At 35.6% G+C, this 19291-nt stretch overlaps 1 protein-coding gene across 1 annotated transcript in view; it reads right to left on the bottom strand.

Moving 5' to 3' along the window:
• Positions 1 to 19291, bottom strand: part of HMCN1 (hemicentin 1) — a 467592-nt gene that overhangs the window by 218273 nt on the left and 230028 nt on the right. The window contains exons 17-25 of the mRNA XM_008072785.1: positions 18686 to 18781; positions 17404 to 17531; positions 15649 to 15793; positions 12592 to 12704; positions 9579 to 9738; positions 8799 to 8967; positions 5956 to 6083; positions 4206 to 4478; positions 1645 to 1740 (exon numbers count right to left, since the gene is read on the bottom strand). Coding sequence (XP_008070976.1) covers positions 1645 to 1740; positions 4206 to 4478; positions 5956 to 6083; positions 8799 to 8967; positions 9579 to 9738; positions 12592 to 12704; positions 15649 to 15793; positions 17404 to 17531; positions 18686 to 18781 — 1308 coding nt within the window. The remainder of the gene's footprint in view (positions 1 to 1644; positions 1741 to 4205; positions 4479 to 5955; positions 6084 to 8798; positions 8968 to 9578; positions 9739 to 12591; positions 12705 to 15648; positions 15794 to 17403; positions 17532 to 18685; positions 18782 to 19291) is intronic.

Below are 19291 nucleotides of genomic sequence, written 5' to 3' on the forward strand. Positions count from 1 at the left end.
ATAAACATGTAATCCAGGACAAAAGTAAAAGAATGCAGAAATACATAGAATGTGTTATTGAAGCTACACTCAAATTGTATTCAAGACTTTCAAAAGTGACTATGAAAGTTATATTTATGGGAAAAAATAAAAGATTGGCCTATTTAATTGTGCATATAGTAAATGCTGATTGATGAGGCAGAGGAGATAAAACTGATGGTCTCCAGGTGCCTGTCCATGTTGTCAAGGAAAAAGGAGGCAATAGTAATAATTTCCTTACATCGCACTCATTCATTCATGAACTTCAATCAGACTTCTTGATTAACATGTGTTGAGTTAATAAATAAAAAATCAAAAGAACAAACAAACGAAAGAAGTTGCATTATCCTTAATTTATAAATGAGGGAACAACCATGGTCAAAATGAAATTCCCAGCAAAAGATAATGAAAAGACATCTAGACACTTCAAGTGAACTTAAGCATTACATTCTAGGTGAAAATAAGAAATTAGGAAGAGATGGTTTTTCAAAGTGGAAAAGGGATGTCAAAACAAGCAGTCAGCTTGAGAGTCAGAGATCCAGCAGAGAACAAGGAGCCACAGTGCCACTAGGTTTGTCCAGTGGGCATGAGCAGCCACCGGATTTAGCTGAACTTAAACCCTTCTTAAGCAGGTTTCCTCTTCAGGTCTTGCCTTCCTGCTTCTCATTGACCCTGGAAATAGTTTACTCATAATTATTTAAGTTGAAAAGCTTGTTAATGGGGTCTTTCCTTTAATATTGGTAGAAAATAATCATTGGTGACAGCTACTGGTGAGAGATGCAAAAGCTTACTACAGAAACTGAAGCAGTCATGAGGACCTTTGATAGTTGCTGCCTCTAGGAATAACTGCTAAAAGCTACATGTGGGAATGCAAATAGTACCAACCACCTGGAGCCCTCCAGGAGGTTATGAAAAGACTACTGTTTAGACTTTGCCAAAACTGTTACCAACCTGGTGCCACTATAGCTAAATTCATTCCTGAAAGAGAAGATGTTCTTAATCACCTACTTGGCATTCAGAATTAGGTTAATGGTGACAGTGCCTTTCACATTCCCCTGAGGAGAGATAATATCAATCTCCTGCCAGGAAGCATGGTAGGATAGAAAGCTCAGAAATTTGGGGAAAGGAAGGGCTTGAATAAACCTCCCAGAGGCAAGTTACAACCTGGCCCTAGAATTCTAAGTGGAGAGTAAATCTAGAAAAAGAGGTTTTAAAAGTGTTCAGAACAAACAAGCAGAGGGTCTTAATTTATGCCTTTGACTGTCTGAGATAAATCTAGAATATTTTGAATAGCTTTAGTTGTCACATTTTAAAGACAAACATTGACCCCCAAAAAAGAATGAAATAAGAAGTAGCAGGAAGGATGTAACTACCTGAAAAGCATGCGAGATTAAGCAAGTTTGAAAGAATGGAAGTTCTTTCCATTGAAGGAAATAAAATATCTGGGAAGGAAAAATACCTACTCAAAGAGCTGGTATTTTTAAAAAGGGTTCATTTCTATTATGTTTAAATGTTATAACTAGGACTGACAAGTGGAGCTTTATAAAGATGATGTTTGGGGTTAAGTATAGAATTCTGAATCAATATAACATTATGCCAATGCCTGTATCTTCAAGTGTAACACACCTTTTGCAGGACATGGAAATGCAATGCGTTGATTGGCCACTCTTTCTTGAAATGGAGTATCATATGGAGGTTCTAGATCTTCCATTGTGGGTGGTTCTATTAGGAAAAAAATGCATTATCACAGGTATTCTTTGGGCAATTGCAAATTCTCCTGAGGCATAATCAACCACCTTCATTGATGATTTGCTATTTCTCCTGATTCTTCTTTTAAACGTGATCCATATTCCCAGCTGCCTAATGTGTCTATCTAGATGTGATCCAGGGCCTTAAACTCCAAATTCTCCAAACAAAATTCATTATTTCATACTTCTCACAATCCTTTTTTTTCCCTCTTATTTTCTCAGTGAGGGAATTATGGTCCACCTAGTAATTTTTCTTTCTTTCTTTCTTTCTTTCTTTCTTTCTTTCTTTCTTTCTTTCTTTCTTTCTTTCTTTCTTTCTTTCTTTCTCTTTCTCTCTCTCTCTCTCTCTCTCTCTCTCTTTCTTTCTTTCTCTTGAAACTCCAATACAATCACCTAGTAACATTGATGCTCACACATCTGTATCTTCCTTTCTAACCTTAAGATTATGGCTTTATTTCTAACCTTTACTTTCTTGTACCAGAGCTCTTTCAATAGATTCCTTACTAGAATCCTTTTCTCAAACATGTTCCCTTTTGGACTGATATTCTACACAGTCCCCAGGATACTCTCTTTGAAACACATCATTGACTTCTCTAATTAAAATAATTGCCTGTACTCATTTTGTCTGCAGGATAAAGTTTCAGACTTGTTTTTTCCCTGAGTACACCCTATCAGTACATCCTATGTCTCTGAACAGTTTCACCATCCTTTTACTTCATGAAGAAATCTGGGAGTCATTCTTGAGAACTCTGTCTCCTTCATGCCCCACATCCAACCCATCACCATGTCCTGAAGATTTCCTATTTTTTTGAGTCCATTCCCTCATTTCCCCCATTCTGACTACCATCATATTTTTCCTGAACTACTGCAGTCTAAAGCAGTTTCCACTCACCTTCTCCAATCAAATGATTCTCTCTCAAAAGAGTAATCTTTTTAAATTGGATGCCAGCCACATCACTTTCCCAATTACAACTCCTCAAAGTTTTTAAATTGCATTTAGAATAAAGTCTAAGCTCATTAATCTGTGTTCCTAGGCCTTGGATAATCTGACCCATGATTATGTCTTCAGTTTTACCACATGATACTCAGCACCCTAACCCTTGATCAAATGATTAATTGATTTATCCCTGTGTCTCCAAAATATTACATGTCCTCCTCTTCACATTCTACATCTTTGTCTTCAAAGGATCTCTCCACCTTCTTCTGGAAAGGCTGTCTCTCTCTTCTACCCACTTTCAGATCTAAAGTAACATGTCCCTACTCCAAGTCTCTGGTTTACCTTCCTGTTAAAAGCTCATATAGATTCTTCTATCACTTCATGATGGCACTAACCGATGTGTGATTATGTATTTATGAGATTATTTCATAAATTCCTATTTTTTCCCATTTGAATATAAACATGTGTCCAATGAAATTTGAATGAATGAATGAACAGAACAATCTCTTTGTTACTGTCTTACCCAACTATCCAAAAGAAATTATAGCATGCCAAGCACCTTAGTATGGCAATAAATCTTGGAACAGTATTAATACTAACTAGCATTAATACTTATTAGTGCTAATACTTAGTACAATACTAAGAATTATTTAGTACTATAATAAGTATTGTGATAAGTATTTAGTATAGTACTTATCTTTCCTTCTGGTCTTTTGTTAGATATTCCCCTTCAGAGGAATGTTCTTCCCCCTGATTTTGATGTGGCTGGTTCATTACAGTCCATAAAATCTCACTCTTCTGAGAAGTCCTGCCTCACAATCCAATCTAAAGTAGCCAACTCTCAGGACCATCATCTTATTTTCGTTTTCTACACAGCACTTCTCATAATCTGTATTCCTTGTTTATTTGTTTGCTTGCTTTCTGTCTACTCACACTAGAATGGCTCATGAAAGCAAGGGTATTGCCTCTGTCGCTACTTTCTCATTACTACCTAGAACATGATGGACACCTGGCAGGAACTCGATACATATTTGTTGCTCAAAGAAATAAATACTGATCTTTACCTCCTCAAAGCAAAGCCAACATCAACAGGGAACTGAGGACTTATATTTCCTAGGGATCTATTTTGAGTGCACCCCGTCACTGTGAGATGAAATCCTACTTCAGTTCACTCTATCCACAATGTCTCTCAAACCAGAAATAGTGGGTGGGGCATGATCTAGGATTGTTTCCATCATCTACATTCTCCATGGCAACTTCATTTTTAAAAATAGGCTTTAAAAGTAAGCATACAAAAAATTGATGCAAGTTTGGTAATAGTAAGGTTTCATTTCCTTCTGGAAAAAATTATCCTTTCAAAGATAAAGTGTCACAGAAGTTGTATAGAAATCTTTCCAAAATGATTTAAGATTATCCAAGACTATATAACCTATGTAGAATCGAAAAGATTTCCCACACTTCTCACTCCCTCCATACATATATTTTCCTATTTTAAAAATCACCTTGGACATGTAGAGTTATCTCTGTTTCATCACTGCCTGCTATGTTAGTGGCAACACATGTGTATATGCCAGCATGCAAGGACATGGCTTGGTGGATGCTTAAAGTCCCATCTTGATTGTTAATATGTTGCACTCCATCCATCAGCACAGTGCTTCCGCCTTTAAACCAGGTGATTACAGGAAGAGGCGTCCCTTGAGCGTTACATGGAATATCCACTCTTTGGCCGACTTGGACTTTCATATGTTTAGGGCCACGCTGTATCTTTGGAGGAACTGGAAACAATTACTGAGTATTAGCAATCCAAAGTTTTAAAAGGTCCTTCCTATTCTCACTCTAAATGAGAGCTCCTTACCAAGAAGCAGCATGGAAAAGTGGAAAAATCAAGATTTGACCTCACTAGCTGTGTGATCTAGGACAAGTCAGTAAACCTCCCAAGGTCTGTTTCCTTGATAATCCAGGCAAAATAACCTGTAAGACCAGTACACTGCAAGGATTATAGGAAATAATAAATATAAAATTCTTAGTTCCAAACTTGTGGAATAGCAAGCATTCTAAAATGTTAGTTTCTTTTAATTTATAAATAATTTAAGGCTTTAAATCCATATTAAAAGGCAATCCAGATAACTTCTATAAGAGAGTAAAACAATAAGCATTTCTCTCCATGTACTCAGTTTTTGTTCTCTTTGTGGAAGAATTAATCAGACAATGAGAAAAGTTTCTCATAAAAGCCTTTGCCCATTTCAAAGGAGAAAATAATGTAAAGCCTCTACCATTTCTCTTTATCCATCTTCCTCTAGATATTTAAATGAGATCATTTTCCAAAACACTGGCAAAAGATGCTTGGCTTCCCCAAACATGCATTGTACACTGTAGAGCTAAAATAAGCCATAAAGCTATGATTAGAATTTATGTACCATACATCCCTAAAAATTCCCATTTCTCAGTCTTTTTAATTAAACTTAATATTTAATGAAGACTTTCTATAGGTTATCATTCACAGAAAACTTACAGCTTGATAGTAATATTTTCATCATTTTATGAAAGTGAAAACAAGGTAAGAAAAGATAGGTAATATGCCTAATGCCCTAGGACAGAAAATGACAGAGCTTTCATCTGACTTCAAACTCCGTGGTTAGTGGAAACACACTTGTGATTCATCTGAGAGTGAAATCAGATCAATACCATCTGAGAAAATGTTTTCTGATATTGGAATACCTAGTATTTAAACAATACCTGATTTAGAGTACGCACTCAAGAGTTGAACAAATGAATAATTGGACAAACTGTGATAAATTGGAAGAAAAAAGCAAACCAACTAGAGAGTTGCAGTCAAAAAATCCTAGGAACCGATTTTTTCAGTTGCTAAGCTCTTTAAATATTGCAGATGATCACTTAAATACTATTAAATTCTTCCCTTAGAATCCATATTAGTTACTATAAAGTGCCACAGTCTAAATGTATTTTTTTCTCCTGGATATTAACAATAGTCATAAGTAACTGTAAACATCAAGAAAAATAGAGATAAAACATTTAATATAGTTCATTTGGAAAAAAGAAGAAAATGGAGATTGTTTACAGATAATAGATACACTTTTGAGAGCAAATGAAAGAAAAATCAACAAATTTTAGAATTTTTTTCTGTCATCATTCTATATACAGTTTGGAAGTTAATAATCAAAGAAACTAGGACTATAGGTTTTCTTGTGGCCAGTACACAGAGTTATCAAATGCCTACATTTCAAAACTCACCATGGACATTTAATTTAACAGCCTGAGTCACATTCCCAGCAATATTTGTGGCAAAACAAAGATACATCCCACTATCTGAAATGCGGGTCTCCGTGATCTTCATTGAACCAGAAGGAAGGAATGTGTGTCTAAAAGAAAGAAACCACATCGTAGTCCATAGAATGTGAGAATATAGATATCCCTATACAGTTATACTTCAGTGTGAAATTACTACTCTCCCAACAGTTTTTGAAACCGTTTTCCCATCTGTAATGCATATATATACTCCTTAAAATTCAGAAATTTTCATAATCATGTTGTGTATTCTTTATGATGCTCTAGAAAACACAAAACAGCTTTCTTTTATTTTTAAATCTAACTTAATGATCTGAAATTACAAAATAATTGTACATCTTTCTGCTTTACTAAGTTGTACCTATATAAAGTAAATGTATATTTTAGCTAACATTGCACTTATTTTGAACAGTTTATTATTGTTTTCTACAATGCTTCATAAAAATATTTAGTATGTTAAAATCAAGGCAGAAGAAGATACATATGTTCTCAAATACATTGTGAATTTATTTCTCCTTTTGAATAATAATATAGTTGGGTGAACAAGACCTTCATATAAAAATGTTATCACATTATGTTAAAATAGTTTTAAAGCATAATGAAGACTAGATAGACGTACCAAATATTATGATTCTAGCTAAGTCAAACGAAGAATGATATTGACCCAGAGACATAAAAATGAACAAGTACTTAAGGACAGAGATCTCCAAAAATATCTAAGCACAGGTGAGAACTCAACATGTAATATGCAATATCAGAGGGAAAATTACAAAAAGTAAGAAAATGACTGATTATTCAAAATGAAGTTGGGTAGCTGGCTTTCCAAATGGGAAAAAATAAATAAATAACATTAGAGCACTATCTACTATTATACACAAAATTAAAATTCAGATATATTAAAGTTCAAAATATAAAAAACAAAGCTTTATATATTGCTATAAAATTTTAGGTTTATACTCTTATTCATGTTAAAAAGACACAAAAAGTACAAAGCTGAAAAAGAATAGAGTACTACACTGTGCTCACTAAAAATTTAAAACTTCTGTGCAATCAAGAAACCATACATTAATAAGCTTAAAACCCTACCAATTGACTGAAAACATACAACAGGCATACATACAACAGACAAAAGATTGTTATCAAAAACAAAGACCAAATTTCTACATTTATTTAAAAAAAGATAAGTCACTGGAAAACTGTGTAACACACAGGTTATTAAACAATAACACATATCACTCATAAACAGGTCAAAGTATTCCCAGGTCACTTGAAGTCAGTCACATGCAATTAAAACAATTACAAGATATCAATGAATGGCAAAATTATTAAAGTCAGTCAATACCATAATGATTGGAATGGAGGAACAGGTACACTTATTTTCTGTTGGTAGAAGGATAAATTAAATACTATTTGGAGAGCAATTTAGCAGTTTCAACAAAACTGGAAACAGAAATTTTCTCTGATCAGATATTGTAGTCCTAAGTATAGGTTGTAAAGAAACTCATGCACGTATATACAAAGTGATATAAAAAGACATTCATTGAAAAAGTCTTGTTTGTAAAGCCTTCCCCCACCAAAATTAGAAAGAATAAACAAACTAAAATGTCCATAAGTAGGGGAACAGAAAAATAAAATGTAAAATATGCATGAAGTAGTTAAAATGAATAAACTGAATCTGTATGTACAACAGTAGATAAATGTTGACTTAATAAAGCAAGTAGTAAAATAATAATATACCATATGTTACAGTGACAAGTTGAAAACAGACACACAAAACAATAAACAGTATTCTATACTGTTTGAAGATGTATGTATAGAATGCATACCAAGTTTGTGGCAGTGTTTGTCCCTAGGAAGGAAGAAAATAAATTATGATTGGGGAAGGGAAAAATAGAACTTCAAGTTTAGCTGCAGTATTGTCTTTTTTTACTCAAAAAAGAAATAGTAAAATTATGTAAAGTCATTCTTAATTGTTTTTGTTTTCCCTCACCAGTGGTAGGGAAACAACACTAGTATACTTTCGTAATTATGTGTCAATGAATCTAACAGGCAATTAATTGCAATATAGAGACTTTAATTCTTATTTCACAGCAACTTTTGGTATAATGCTGAGTTAAAATAGTAACTGAAAACTAGAGACAGGGAATGTGAAATGTCCATTATCTTATATAATCCTCTCAGGTATCAGCCCCATTTTACAAACAGGAAATATGAGGTTCAGAGAACCCCTTGAAAAATTGCTAAATGTTTCAGGCAACCTTTAAGTGGCCGAGATAAATTTAAATTTACAGTTGAATGGCAACAAAGTTCTGATATTCTAGTCCTGCCACTTAACCTATAAATACAGTATATTGTCCCAATGTGCCTTTATTTGTATAAGCATTTAATCAAGAAAACTTACAAAACCATTCAATGAAAGTCAAATTCTAGACATTAGAGTACCTATTGTGTCCTATTGCTCTGGGATTAATGGAACTCTATATGTGCTACATACATTAGGCTAATAGAAATTTATATCTGAATCTGCTCTGTTTTAATAATGACTCTGTAATATGCACCAGTGGGAAATTATGACAAAGCTGAATGTTAGCATTTCTGACATTAAAGATGTCAGAAACATGATTTAGAAGTTTGTATATATACACATCTGTAGGCTCAGATTTACATGTGAATTATCTCAATTTTAAAAGTCATTTTTTCAGACATTTGAAAACTTGAGCAGGCACGGGCATCTGTCCCAAGAGGTTGGTTATGTTTTGGTGTGTTGTGATTCATCCCAGATCTCCTACCTTGGAGAGAATGGCGAGATGAGCTGGGTTTCTTTGGCCCAGGTAATTATGGGTGGAGGTAAGCTCTTCACTTCACATGGAAGTGTTACCTCTTCCCCAGCAAGGACGGAGATCTCAACAGGCTTATCCTGGGACAGTCCTCGTTGATCTCCAAACACTCTGGGCCTTACTAAAATAAACACATGTTTTGGAAGGGAAATAGTACATTGAAAACAGCACAGTTTCACTTACATTAAAATATGGACTACTAATGTTCTTAAGTAATTTATAAAAAGATTCTATTAAGGACACATCTAAAACTTTCCATTAATACATTTATTGGGAGAGCTAAAAAGGAAATGATAAAAAGTTTCCCATCTCAGCAATTTCTTTCAGAACACAATGAAGAGGTCAGCTGAAATGCCCTTTTAAAGTCTACCATTTGTAAAAGTAACCCCTCAAGGCAGAGCACTCCCCAAGACATAGCTGAGGTTTGGTTTTGCTAGGAGTTTTAACGAGTGTTACTGAAGAGGGCTGGGTACTATAAGCATACTTCTTGGAAAAACAACACAACATCTTTTTCAAAAGACTATACAGTTGCATTCCCTAATATCAGAATCTAAGTAGATGTGATTTCAGTTGGCAGTAAAAATGTATTTTTGTAAAAAATATAAACGTGGGGGAGCAATTCACTTTGGGGGTACAGCCATCTGATAACAGTATTTGGGAAACAACTCTTGAGTTTTGGCACAGATGTCAAAAAACAAAACAAAAAAACCCCATTCCTCCACCAGCTCTCACCATAGACAGTCAGCTGCACTTTCCTCTTGGCATAGCCAGCTGCATTGGTAGCGGTGCAGACATACTCCCCACTCTCCTCTCCTCCAGGTGATACCACATACAGACTCCCATCAGCCCCTGCTGAAAACTTAGCACTGCTGGTTGAAATCAGCTGTCCTTTCTGCAAAACACAGCAAAAAATAAAAGGTTTTTTAAAATAGTAAGAAGAATTAAAGAGTGACTTAATATCTGGAAGAAGACCAGAGAGAGACAAACATCTCCAAGAGGGAAAAAGACTAAACTTTTTAAATGCAAATTTGAAGAAAGTTATCTATAAGAAAAATGAGACAAATAAACGTAATTTAAAGTGATCTTTCTCCATACCAAACCACGTCCCCTTCATCCAGAGCTACTTAAGAAGGTAGAGAATAGCAGTGATAGTAAGGGATGATACAGTGAGCACTTATATTACGCCAGGGTCTATTTTGAGCACTTCACATGAATTAACTATTTTAGTGCTTACATGATCTTAGGAGCAGGAACTACTACAGCCCCCATTTTCAAAAATCAGAGTATTCAAGCACTGGGAGTGGGTGTAGTACAGTTTGGATAGTTGTCACCTCCAAATCTCATATTGAAATATCATCCCCAATGTTGGAGGTAGGGCCAAGCGGGAGGTGTTTGGGTCATGAGGGCGGATCCCTCAAGAATGACTTGGTTCAGTTCTGGCGGCAGCAAGTGAATTCTCGCTCTGTTAGTTCATGTGAGAACTGATTGTTTAAGAGTCTGCCGCCACCACTTCCTCCTCTTGCTTCCTCTCTCGCTGTGTGACACATCTGTTCCCACGCTCCTTTCCGCCATGACCGTAAGCTTCTGGAGGCCTCATCAAAGCACAGCAGATGCCAGTGCCATGCAGAAATGGCGTGTTTATTTAAAGCACTGGAAAACAGACATACAGAGGGGTAGAGTAGCTTGCCTAAAATGGCAAAGCCAGTCAGTGATAGCATTGGAATGGAAACCCAGAGGACAGGTTGTGGAGTCCAATTATTATTATTATTATTATTTGAGTTGGAGTCTCACGCTGTTGCCCAGACTGGAGCGCAGTGGCCGCTCCCGGCCACCGCCCCCTCGACCTGCTGGGCTCCGGCGATCCTTCCGCCTCCGCCTTCCGAGTAGCCGCAACTACAGGCACATGCTACCATGCCGGGTTGATTTTTGATTTATTGTAGAGATGAGGTCTCGCTGCCCAGGCGGGTCTCGAACCCTCGGGCTCAGGCAGTCCACTCACCTCAGCCTCCCAAAGGCGCGGGATTACAGCCTGAGCCACCAAGTCCGGCTGGAGTCCAAATTCTTAACTTTGGTACCCGGCCACAGCATAGAGATCAGTGTGGAAAGATTTCACTTACGTATTTTCCTTAAAGTGTATTCAACCTCTACTCAGTGTCAGATACTGTGCAGTTTGGAGACCTGCTTTGTCACTGTGACTTTTTTGTACTGAATGCAAAAATTTTAACCTTTTTATTTATTTATGGAAGTCAATACCAACTTCATATTTCAGAGATTTTGGATGGATAAAAATAGATGGTATTACAAAACACTAAAATCGTTAATTATACAAATGTTACATTTAATTATTATGTCATCACTATATCTGCTGGATTAAAATTAATTTACAGAAAATATGCCATCTTTGTGGCTGTTCAAAGATGGAAAGGACTTCCTCAGGACATGGTGTTTTTTTTTGTTCTCACTGCAAGAATACAAATAAAAGCTGGGTTGGGGGCTGTACTTTTTGCAGTTTGGGGATTTAATTGAGAGGATAACTGTGATTCAGAGTCTATCTGCAGATCCCAGTATCCCCTGACAGGTGTGTGGGTCCCCTGGAACCCACTTCCCACATATACATGGTGGAATATTATGCAGCCATAGAGAACAAAATCATGAACTTCACAGCAACCTGGATGGACTTAGAGTCTATAATACTGAGTGATCTTTCACAGAAACAAAGAAACGAGTATCACATGTGATCACTCCTAAGTGGACCCTGAACAATTATTGTAATACTATAAGAAAATGATTGGCAGTAGTGGGAAACTGCCGGGAGGGGGGCAGGGAAGCAGGATTGGCAGTAATGGGAGTCTGCCTGGGGAAGGAGGGACACACGTCACCAACAAGGGTACCTGCATAATTAACACTTATATACCTAACCCTGAATTGTACCCCACACCTTTAAAATAAATAAATTAAAAGTTTTTTTAAAAAAAGGAGAAAAAAACCAAAACTGGACAACTACATGACAAGAGTATGAAGGGGAATAAATTTGTATGTGTATCTTATCATTTGTCATCATATATGGAATTGGTAACTATACCATCAAACTTTATTGAAAGAAAACTCTATGCAGTTTTATCACTTGGAAGGAACCTTAAAAGGTCTTTAGTGAAATCACGTACCTGATGCTTGAATAGTACTAGCAACACAACAAGGAACACTTCTACAGCACAGCCTGTGTATCAGGAACTTTTCTAAGCACTTTCCGTGCTGTAGCCGACTCTTTTTTTTACCCTTGCCGCATTCCCTCAGCCCTCTCTAGTGCTCTGGTGGGCGGCTTCACATACTCTGCCAGAGTCATACTTCATGCCCTCAAGTCTCTTCTTTTCAGCATCAGGGCTTTCTGTAAAGCTCCAGAAGGCTACTTAGCCAGTGCACAGGTTGCCAGAAAGTGCAGGGTTGGCTCCTGGGGTTGTGTGGGATGGGGAGAAGGTGAGATAGGGGTGTGTGTGTCTTGTATAAATGTCCTACCTCCTGTCTACCAGTGAGATCCTTTTGAGGTGCCGCCATATGGTTTATTAAAGGGTCCCTACAATATTGAAGGTTATTAGCCCAGCCACAGAGGAAACTAGCTCAGCAAAGCTCTTTAACTTCCCTTCCTTCTGTGGTTCACTTCTCCACTCTCCTGCTCAAGACTGGGGAGAATTTCCAAGTGAACCTTATACTCTGTTCTTTTGGAAATATGACTAGATGTATCATTTACCTTGGACCAGACGATAGATGGCTTGGGAATTCCACTTGCTTTGCATGGTAAAGTTACTGGAATGCCTTCAATTGTACTGAGAATCTGTTGCCCGTGCTGAATGGTTGGCAGAACTGAAAAGGGAAGCAGGATTCGAAATGTGAGCACCTGTTCTTTAAATACATGATTAAGCATCATGTATTTAAAACTGAACATTTTCAGTATGTACTTGATGTTTGTAAAAACAAGCAATGATTTAACATTTTCTGGTAGAAATGTAGAGTAATCTCTGTGAAGTACTGTGCTCAACAAAGAAAATAAAGTAGTTACGATCTGGAAACTTTAATCAAAACTTAAAATCAAGTAGTAAGTGATGTCTAATAAACTGATTCTCCTAATAAAAATAAGAAAGGATTGAAGAAAGTTTTTTTTCCTGGAAATCCAGATAGGATTATATCCTGAGTTACACATTTAACACATATCTTTGATCATTGTCCACTAAGCTGCTATGAGCTTTCATAAGCCCATATTCAGAGAAATGGGTTAACAATTACATATTAAATATCTGCTTTTACCCAAGATCACTTAGAGAGCCACTAAACTTAACAGTAACACATGAAAAGCATTAGGAGTTTACATGCAAAAGAATAAAACACAGAATTCTAAATCAATATTTTTCGGTATGAAGAATAACATACCTATGACTTTAGAAAGCAACTGAAGAATTAACATTATATGAGTAGAAGCAAAAGGAAAGGAAGAACATTAACCACTCCACACTGTGTATATCACAATTAATCTGAACCAATTCAGATACAGAAATTAGCAATATCTAGTGTTCTCAAAATAATGATTTTGATTAAAGAAGCTTCCATATGTGAAAGTTTCAATTCACATACAGAAATTCGTAATATTCAGTGTTCTCAAAACAATTATTTTGATTAAAGAAACTTCCATATGTGAAAGTTCCTAACACAGTGCAAAGAAGGCAATCAAAGCCCGATATGTACCAGGCATTTCTTTTCCATTCTCTGGAAAGATGAGACTGCAACTGCTCCCAGGAGCTTAATCACTAATCACATCTCTTGCTTAAAATCAAATTTTTCCAGAATTATTATAACTACCCTGGAGTAGAAGTTTGTTAGAACAAGAGATATCAGAGAACTCAGTGTAAAAAAATTTTCTTAGAAGGTTTAAATTAGATATGGTACATACTCATATTTTCCCTTGGCTAGGCTTATTCTTTAGATAATTTCTTCTTAAAGTATTTGCAGCATATATCCAGCCCTACACAAAAATGCCAGGCTACTCTCTAAAGAAAAGAAATTTAATTTTTGGACTCATCATGGAGTATTCAAATTTCAACTATACTGTCAACTTGTGGCAATATGGAATAAGCCATTTTCTTGAATTCATACTGAGTTTGACAGCAACAAAGAAAAGCAGCAAATTAAGGCAACAGTTTTCAAATCTTATGACATTTGGGTATGGAAGAGAAGTTTCTTTCCAGATCGTCAATCTACATAAACCAATATGACAAACTGCTTTGTCATTTTAATTTGCGTTTATACCTGCATTCATTCATCCATTCTTTTAAGAATTGGTTAAGAGGCTTTAATGAGCATTCTTAAAAGTGGAAAAGCAGAATGATGAAAGACTGGTTCTTTGTATTTATTAACAAAAATACAAAGGTATACAGAAGCTGCAATACCACATTACATCCATCTGTTAAATGACTGCTAGGTGTAGTTGATGCCAAATGGTTGGGTTAATTTTTTAGCATTATTGACTAAATAGCTACTCAATTTGAACTAAGATGAACCAATGAATGTTATAAAATGATCTCAACTTTTAGTTATTAAAACTTCCATCACAATCAACCATATATGATTGGTTTGTCTGTCTTCTCACCCCTCTGATATGCCAAACATCAAAACTAATCCCATCACTCTTTCACTCAAGTGAAAATCTGGCCTCAAAATCCTTCTCAACACAATATTCCAGGCAATCACTAGAAGCCAAAAAGAGATGACATGAGGGCATGGCTATCATAGATTTTCACACCAGTCCACAAGCACTCTCTAAGAAACCTATGATCCGGTTTTCTTTAAAAGATACTTACACAACCATGTCTAATCTGGCAGTGTGCACTTATTCCTTTAGATTACAACTAATTTAGTGTTGCTTTAGTATTTCTTCAAAATAATATTTCTTCAAGAATATTTAAGGTGATATTGGTGGATACTTGATGTAAAACTGAGAGAGGTAGGAGAAACTGTTTAAAATGAGAAGCAGATATCAAAAAAAAGATGGTCTGCATTCACTGAAGTTGTCAACAGACCAGACAAAATTGAAAACTACTGGATTTGCCAATTTGTCTTCTAAATAAAGAATGAATCAACCACTAAAAATAAGTGTCCTGTACAACTTTCTTCCCTAAGATATTCAGCCTTGTACACAATATTGCAAAGTCTTTTTAAAAAATACACAAAAGTTATGATGATTTCTCAAACTATGAAGCTGTCAATTATTTATTGAGACATTAAAAGCTGGTAACAGTCACGAATGGAAAAAGATTGCTTCTGGAGTTTCTTATTTGTGACCTTTAAGTTATTTAACATGCAAGAAGATTGTTTGGAGCACATGAGGTGACCTTTAGAAAAGCTTAGGTCATTTTGTAGCTCAAACACAAAGGGGTCATTAGTAAAGGCATGCTTGTTGCACAATCCAAAAAGAAAAGGCAATTTGGATGGTATAATAAGTTCAACTTGCCTAAAATTAAAATGTATTTTTACACATAATTCATTGAGAACTGAGTGCACTTTTATCAATTAAGAAACCACTTACAAAAGCCCTTGGCCAGACTAAGCTGGTAACTCCCAAGAATGTCTTTTTTGTGTACATAAAAGAGGGAAATCTGGAAACAACATTAACAATGTAGATATTGTTCAAGAAATAGGAAATAACAATTAGGAGAGATATCTACTTGTAATTAGTGGAACAGAGTTATTTGAATAAAATATGTGAACACAGCTTTGAACACAGTTTGGAAACAATTACATTGGGTGTGTCTCTTACCATGCACAACCACAGAGGTAGTTTTGTTACTGGCTCCAGCAACGTTATTGGCCACACAAGTATATTCACCTCCATCCTGAAGTTGAACTCTTTCAATATGGAGGCTCCCATCACTGCGAACAGTGATGTAAGGATTTTGGACCAACTTAAAGGAAAAAAAAAAAGCAAGAATTTGTCTGAGCCAAAACTGGATCTGCTTTATTTCCAACTAGATTATCAAATGTCTTATAAAATAACAAAATATTTGAATGCCCTTAAGTGAAAAATGATGAGCATAAAATGTTACCAAGAGTATATCAATTGTATTTTAGCCTGATACACCTCCAAAAATTATGCCTACTAATATTTATGAGAGAGTCACGCACATAAGAGGAAAAGGAAAGAAACAGACACCACTTGTTTATTATTTCTGTAAATTTTGTCATCCCTCAGGACCCCAATTTCACAAGTAACTTTTACTTTTGGCTTAAATTGTTCTTTTCCAGGAAGACCTTATTACTATTTGATATTTTATTTTGGCACATAGGTACTTATTCAAGCCAAGGGAGAATGGCTTAATCTCAACAACCCCCTTGTCAGGTGACAGATGCAAATATTAGTAGACATGATGGAGGAATTGTATCTGAGAAGGTTGGTAATATTTTTAGTTAAGAACAATCACCTCTCTTTATTATTTATGCATATGGCATATAGGCTACTTTGGCGATTAACTATTATCATCCTACAAGGGTATTTATTTTTAAGTTAGTTATACTAATTTTCCTCAGGTTTTTATGCAAATATGAACAATTTTACATCTTAGATAAGTGAATTCACTTCTAATTAGTACTTAAAAAAGAAATAAGTCTCAATACTCTAGAAAACGGAAGGAAAACTGTTCTGAAATAGATGAAAACATATTGCTATATATAGCATGTTTAGGGAAAAAATTTCATAGAATTGTACATTCTTTCATAAGCAAAAATTATACACTGAACAACAATGACGCAATATTGACCTACATTTGTAAATAGTTCAGGATAAGAAGTATAATGCTTAAAGTCAATAATAAAGGTTAATATATAAAATTGAGAAATGTTATGGAAATGGTAACATTTCATAATATACTACAAAGAAGGGTATCAACTTTTTTTTTTTTTTTTTTTTTTGAGGTAGAGTCTCACTCCATTGCCCAGGCTGGAGTACAATGGAACACTCAGAGCCACCCCATCATAGACCTGCTGGGCTCCGGCGATCCTTGCACCTCAGGCTTCCAAGTAGCCGGAGCTACAGGCACGCACTACCATGCTTGGCTAATTTTTTATTTATTGTAGAAATGAAGTCTTGCCGAGCTGCCCGGGCGGTCTCAAACCCGTGGGCTCAGGCAATCCACACGCCTCAGTCTCCCAAAGTGCTGGAACTATAGGCTGAGCCACCGAGCTCAGCCTATCAACACATTTGATGCTATGAAATAACTCAGTAAGTGCATCCATTTTCACACATTCTGAAAGGAGTTTATTCATGATGCTTAATTTAGTGTGAAGTTATAAGAATTACACCATTGACTATTTCTTCATATTGTTAATCTCAAAACAATATGAATAATCAAATTCAAAATAATATGAATGACAAAGCATTCATATAATAAAGAAACGCTTTGGTACAATTACATAATGTTTTGTACGTTTATTAAATTGATATTTCAGTGGTTGAAATACATTACTTCTTACTCAAGGAACTTAGGAATGTGAATGCATGCATTTAAAATGCTCTTACCATTGCTGAATTCTTAAGCCACCGACGTTCTGGAATGGGATTTCCAGCCAATAGAGTACAGGGCAAAGTAAGCTGCTGTCCTTCAATAACATTAGCCACTGCAGGGCTTATTCCAATAAGGGGAGGGACTAAATCAAACAGAGCACAGGCGCTGTCAACTCTATTTCACCCAAAAGGAAGGCAAACTATTTTATGGGCTAAAAAAACTATTATGCTATACAATTTGAGTTTTCAGGAACAAAATTTTTAAATGAAAATGGGTATAAATTTGAATGCAAAGATAAAGGATCCATTTAAGTAGAAGGGATGGCAAAAGGATAAGAAATACAGTAGTAGAGAAGTAAAGAAAGTCAAAAAAAGAAAAGAAAAGAGTATGGCTTGGAAGAACAGAAATGTCAAACTAAGATATTTTCAATGTGTTCGGGAGGCAAATGAAGAGTGACTAAAAATATTTATAAATGGAAAAGTGGAATCATCGGAACCACCTTTTGGTGACAAATTAATATAAAAACTAAGTAGACTGGAAGAAGTGGGATCAATAAGGGGGCTGCTGTAATCACTCAAGCAAAAAAAAATGAGGCTTTCTTAAACTCTCTAATATGGAATGGTAAAGAAATATTGTAAATACGCTCTTTTCTAGAAATTAATAAATAAATTTAACATAAGTTAAAGCAAAAATTCTTAAGAAAATTTACTTGGAAAATGTAAGTATATATAGAGAGATAAAGGGAGAAACTTAAAAAAATTATAAAAGTATTAATGAGAAACAGGCACTGACAGATTTAAAGATCACTTTAAATGCTACAATAATTTAGACAATGTAATACTATTGCGGAAATAGAATTCCAAGGACTACACACAAGACTATAAACCTAGCATGTGATCGAATGGGTACTTTCATGAGTGGGAAGAGAATATTCAAGAAAAGCTATTTCTCACTACTTGGAAATAAATGATATCACATTTTTACTTCATATTATACACAAAATAATTCCATGTTGAATAAATTGATAAATGTGTGTGTATATTCATATTTAGTCTTAATTTATTTAAATTGACCGTGTCTTCAAATGGAAAATAAGAAGTTTGGAGTGAATGATCTCTAAGGTTATTTCTAGGTCTAATATTTTATAAATATGAAATGGGATAGGGGAGGGAAGACTAGGTAACAGGTGTGTCTTTTTTAAGTGTCTTTTTTAAGTGGCATAGGCAGGAGATGACATAGTAAAAGAAGTCTAAAGATTTTGAAGCATGTGACATGCAGACGTTTACTTGATCTTACCAAGTCCTGTCACTGTTATTGTCATCTCTGACTGGATCTTTCCAAACTGGTTTTCAGCTTCACAAACATAGGTTCCTTTATCACTTGCCCATAAGTCTAAAAAGAAGAACTCATTTATTGATCCAATACCAGCTATGGAGCATTAACTATGTGCCAAGAACAGTGCTGAGATCTGTGGATGAAAAGTGTGGCATTGCCTTCTGGTAGTTCCTGTTCTAGGGGAGGACACATACATAGAAACTAGCAATAACACCAGAGTGTGATACATGCTAAAATACAAACCAAACAATGAGCTGTGGAAGCACAGAGAAGAGAGTAACCTCATGTAGGTATGGAATTTGAGAAGGACTCACATCAGAAGCAATATCTGACCTGTGCCTTAAGGGGTAGAAGAGAGAAAGGTCAGCCCACACCTAATAAGGCAAAAGCAAGACTTGAAAAATCTTGGTCTGTTCAATAGATAGAAGGCTGCACCACCAGTGGACTCTGCATTACTGCTCTGGGGGCATTTTGAAAGTTTTCAGGGGAAATGGCTTAACTGATCCAATGATTGTGGGAAGTCTGCTGTAATTTAGTGGGCAAAATGTAGAGAGGTAAATCACGGGG

Source organism: Carlito syrichta, unplaced genomic scaffold, assembly GCF_000164805.1.
Source record: "Carlito syrichta isolate Samal-C Ts95f unplaced genomic scaffold, Tarsius_syrichta-2.0.1 Scaffold315407, whole genome shotgun sequence".
Lineage (NCBI taxonomy): Eukaryota > Metazoa > Chordata > Mammalia > Primates > Tarsiidae > Carlito > Carlito syrichta.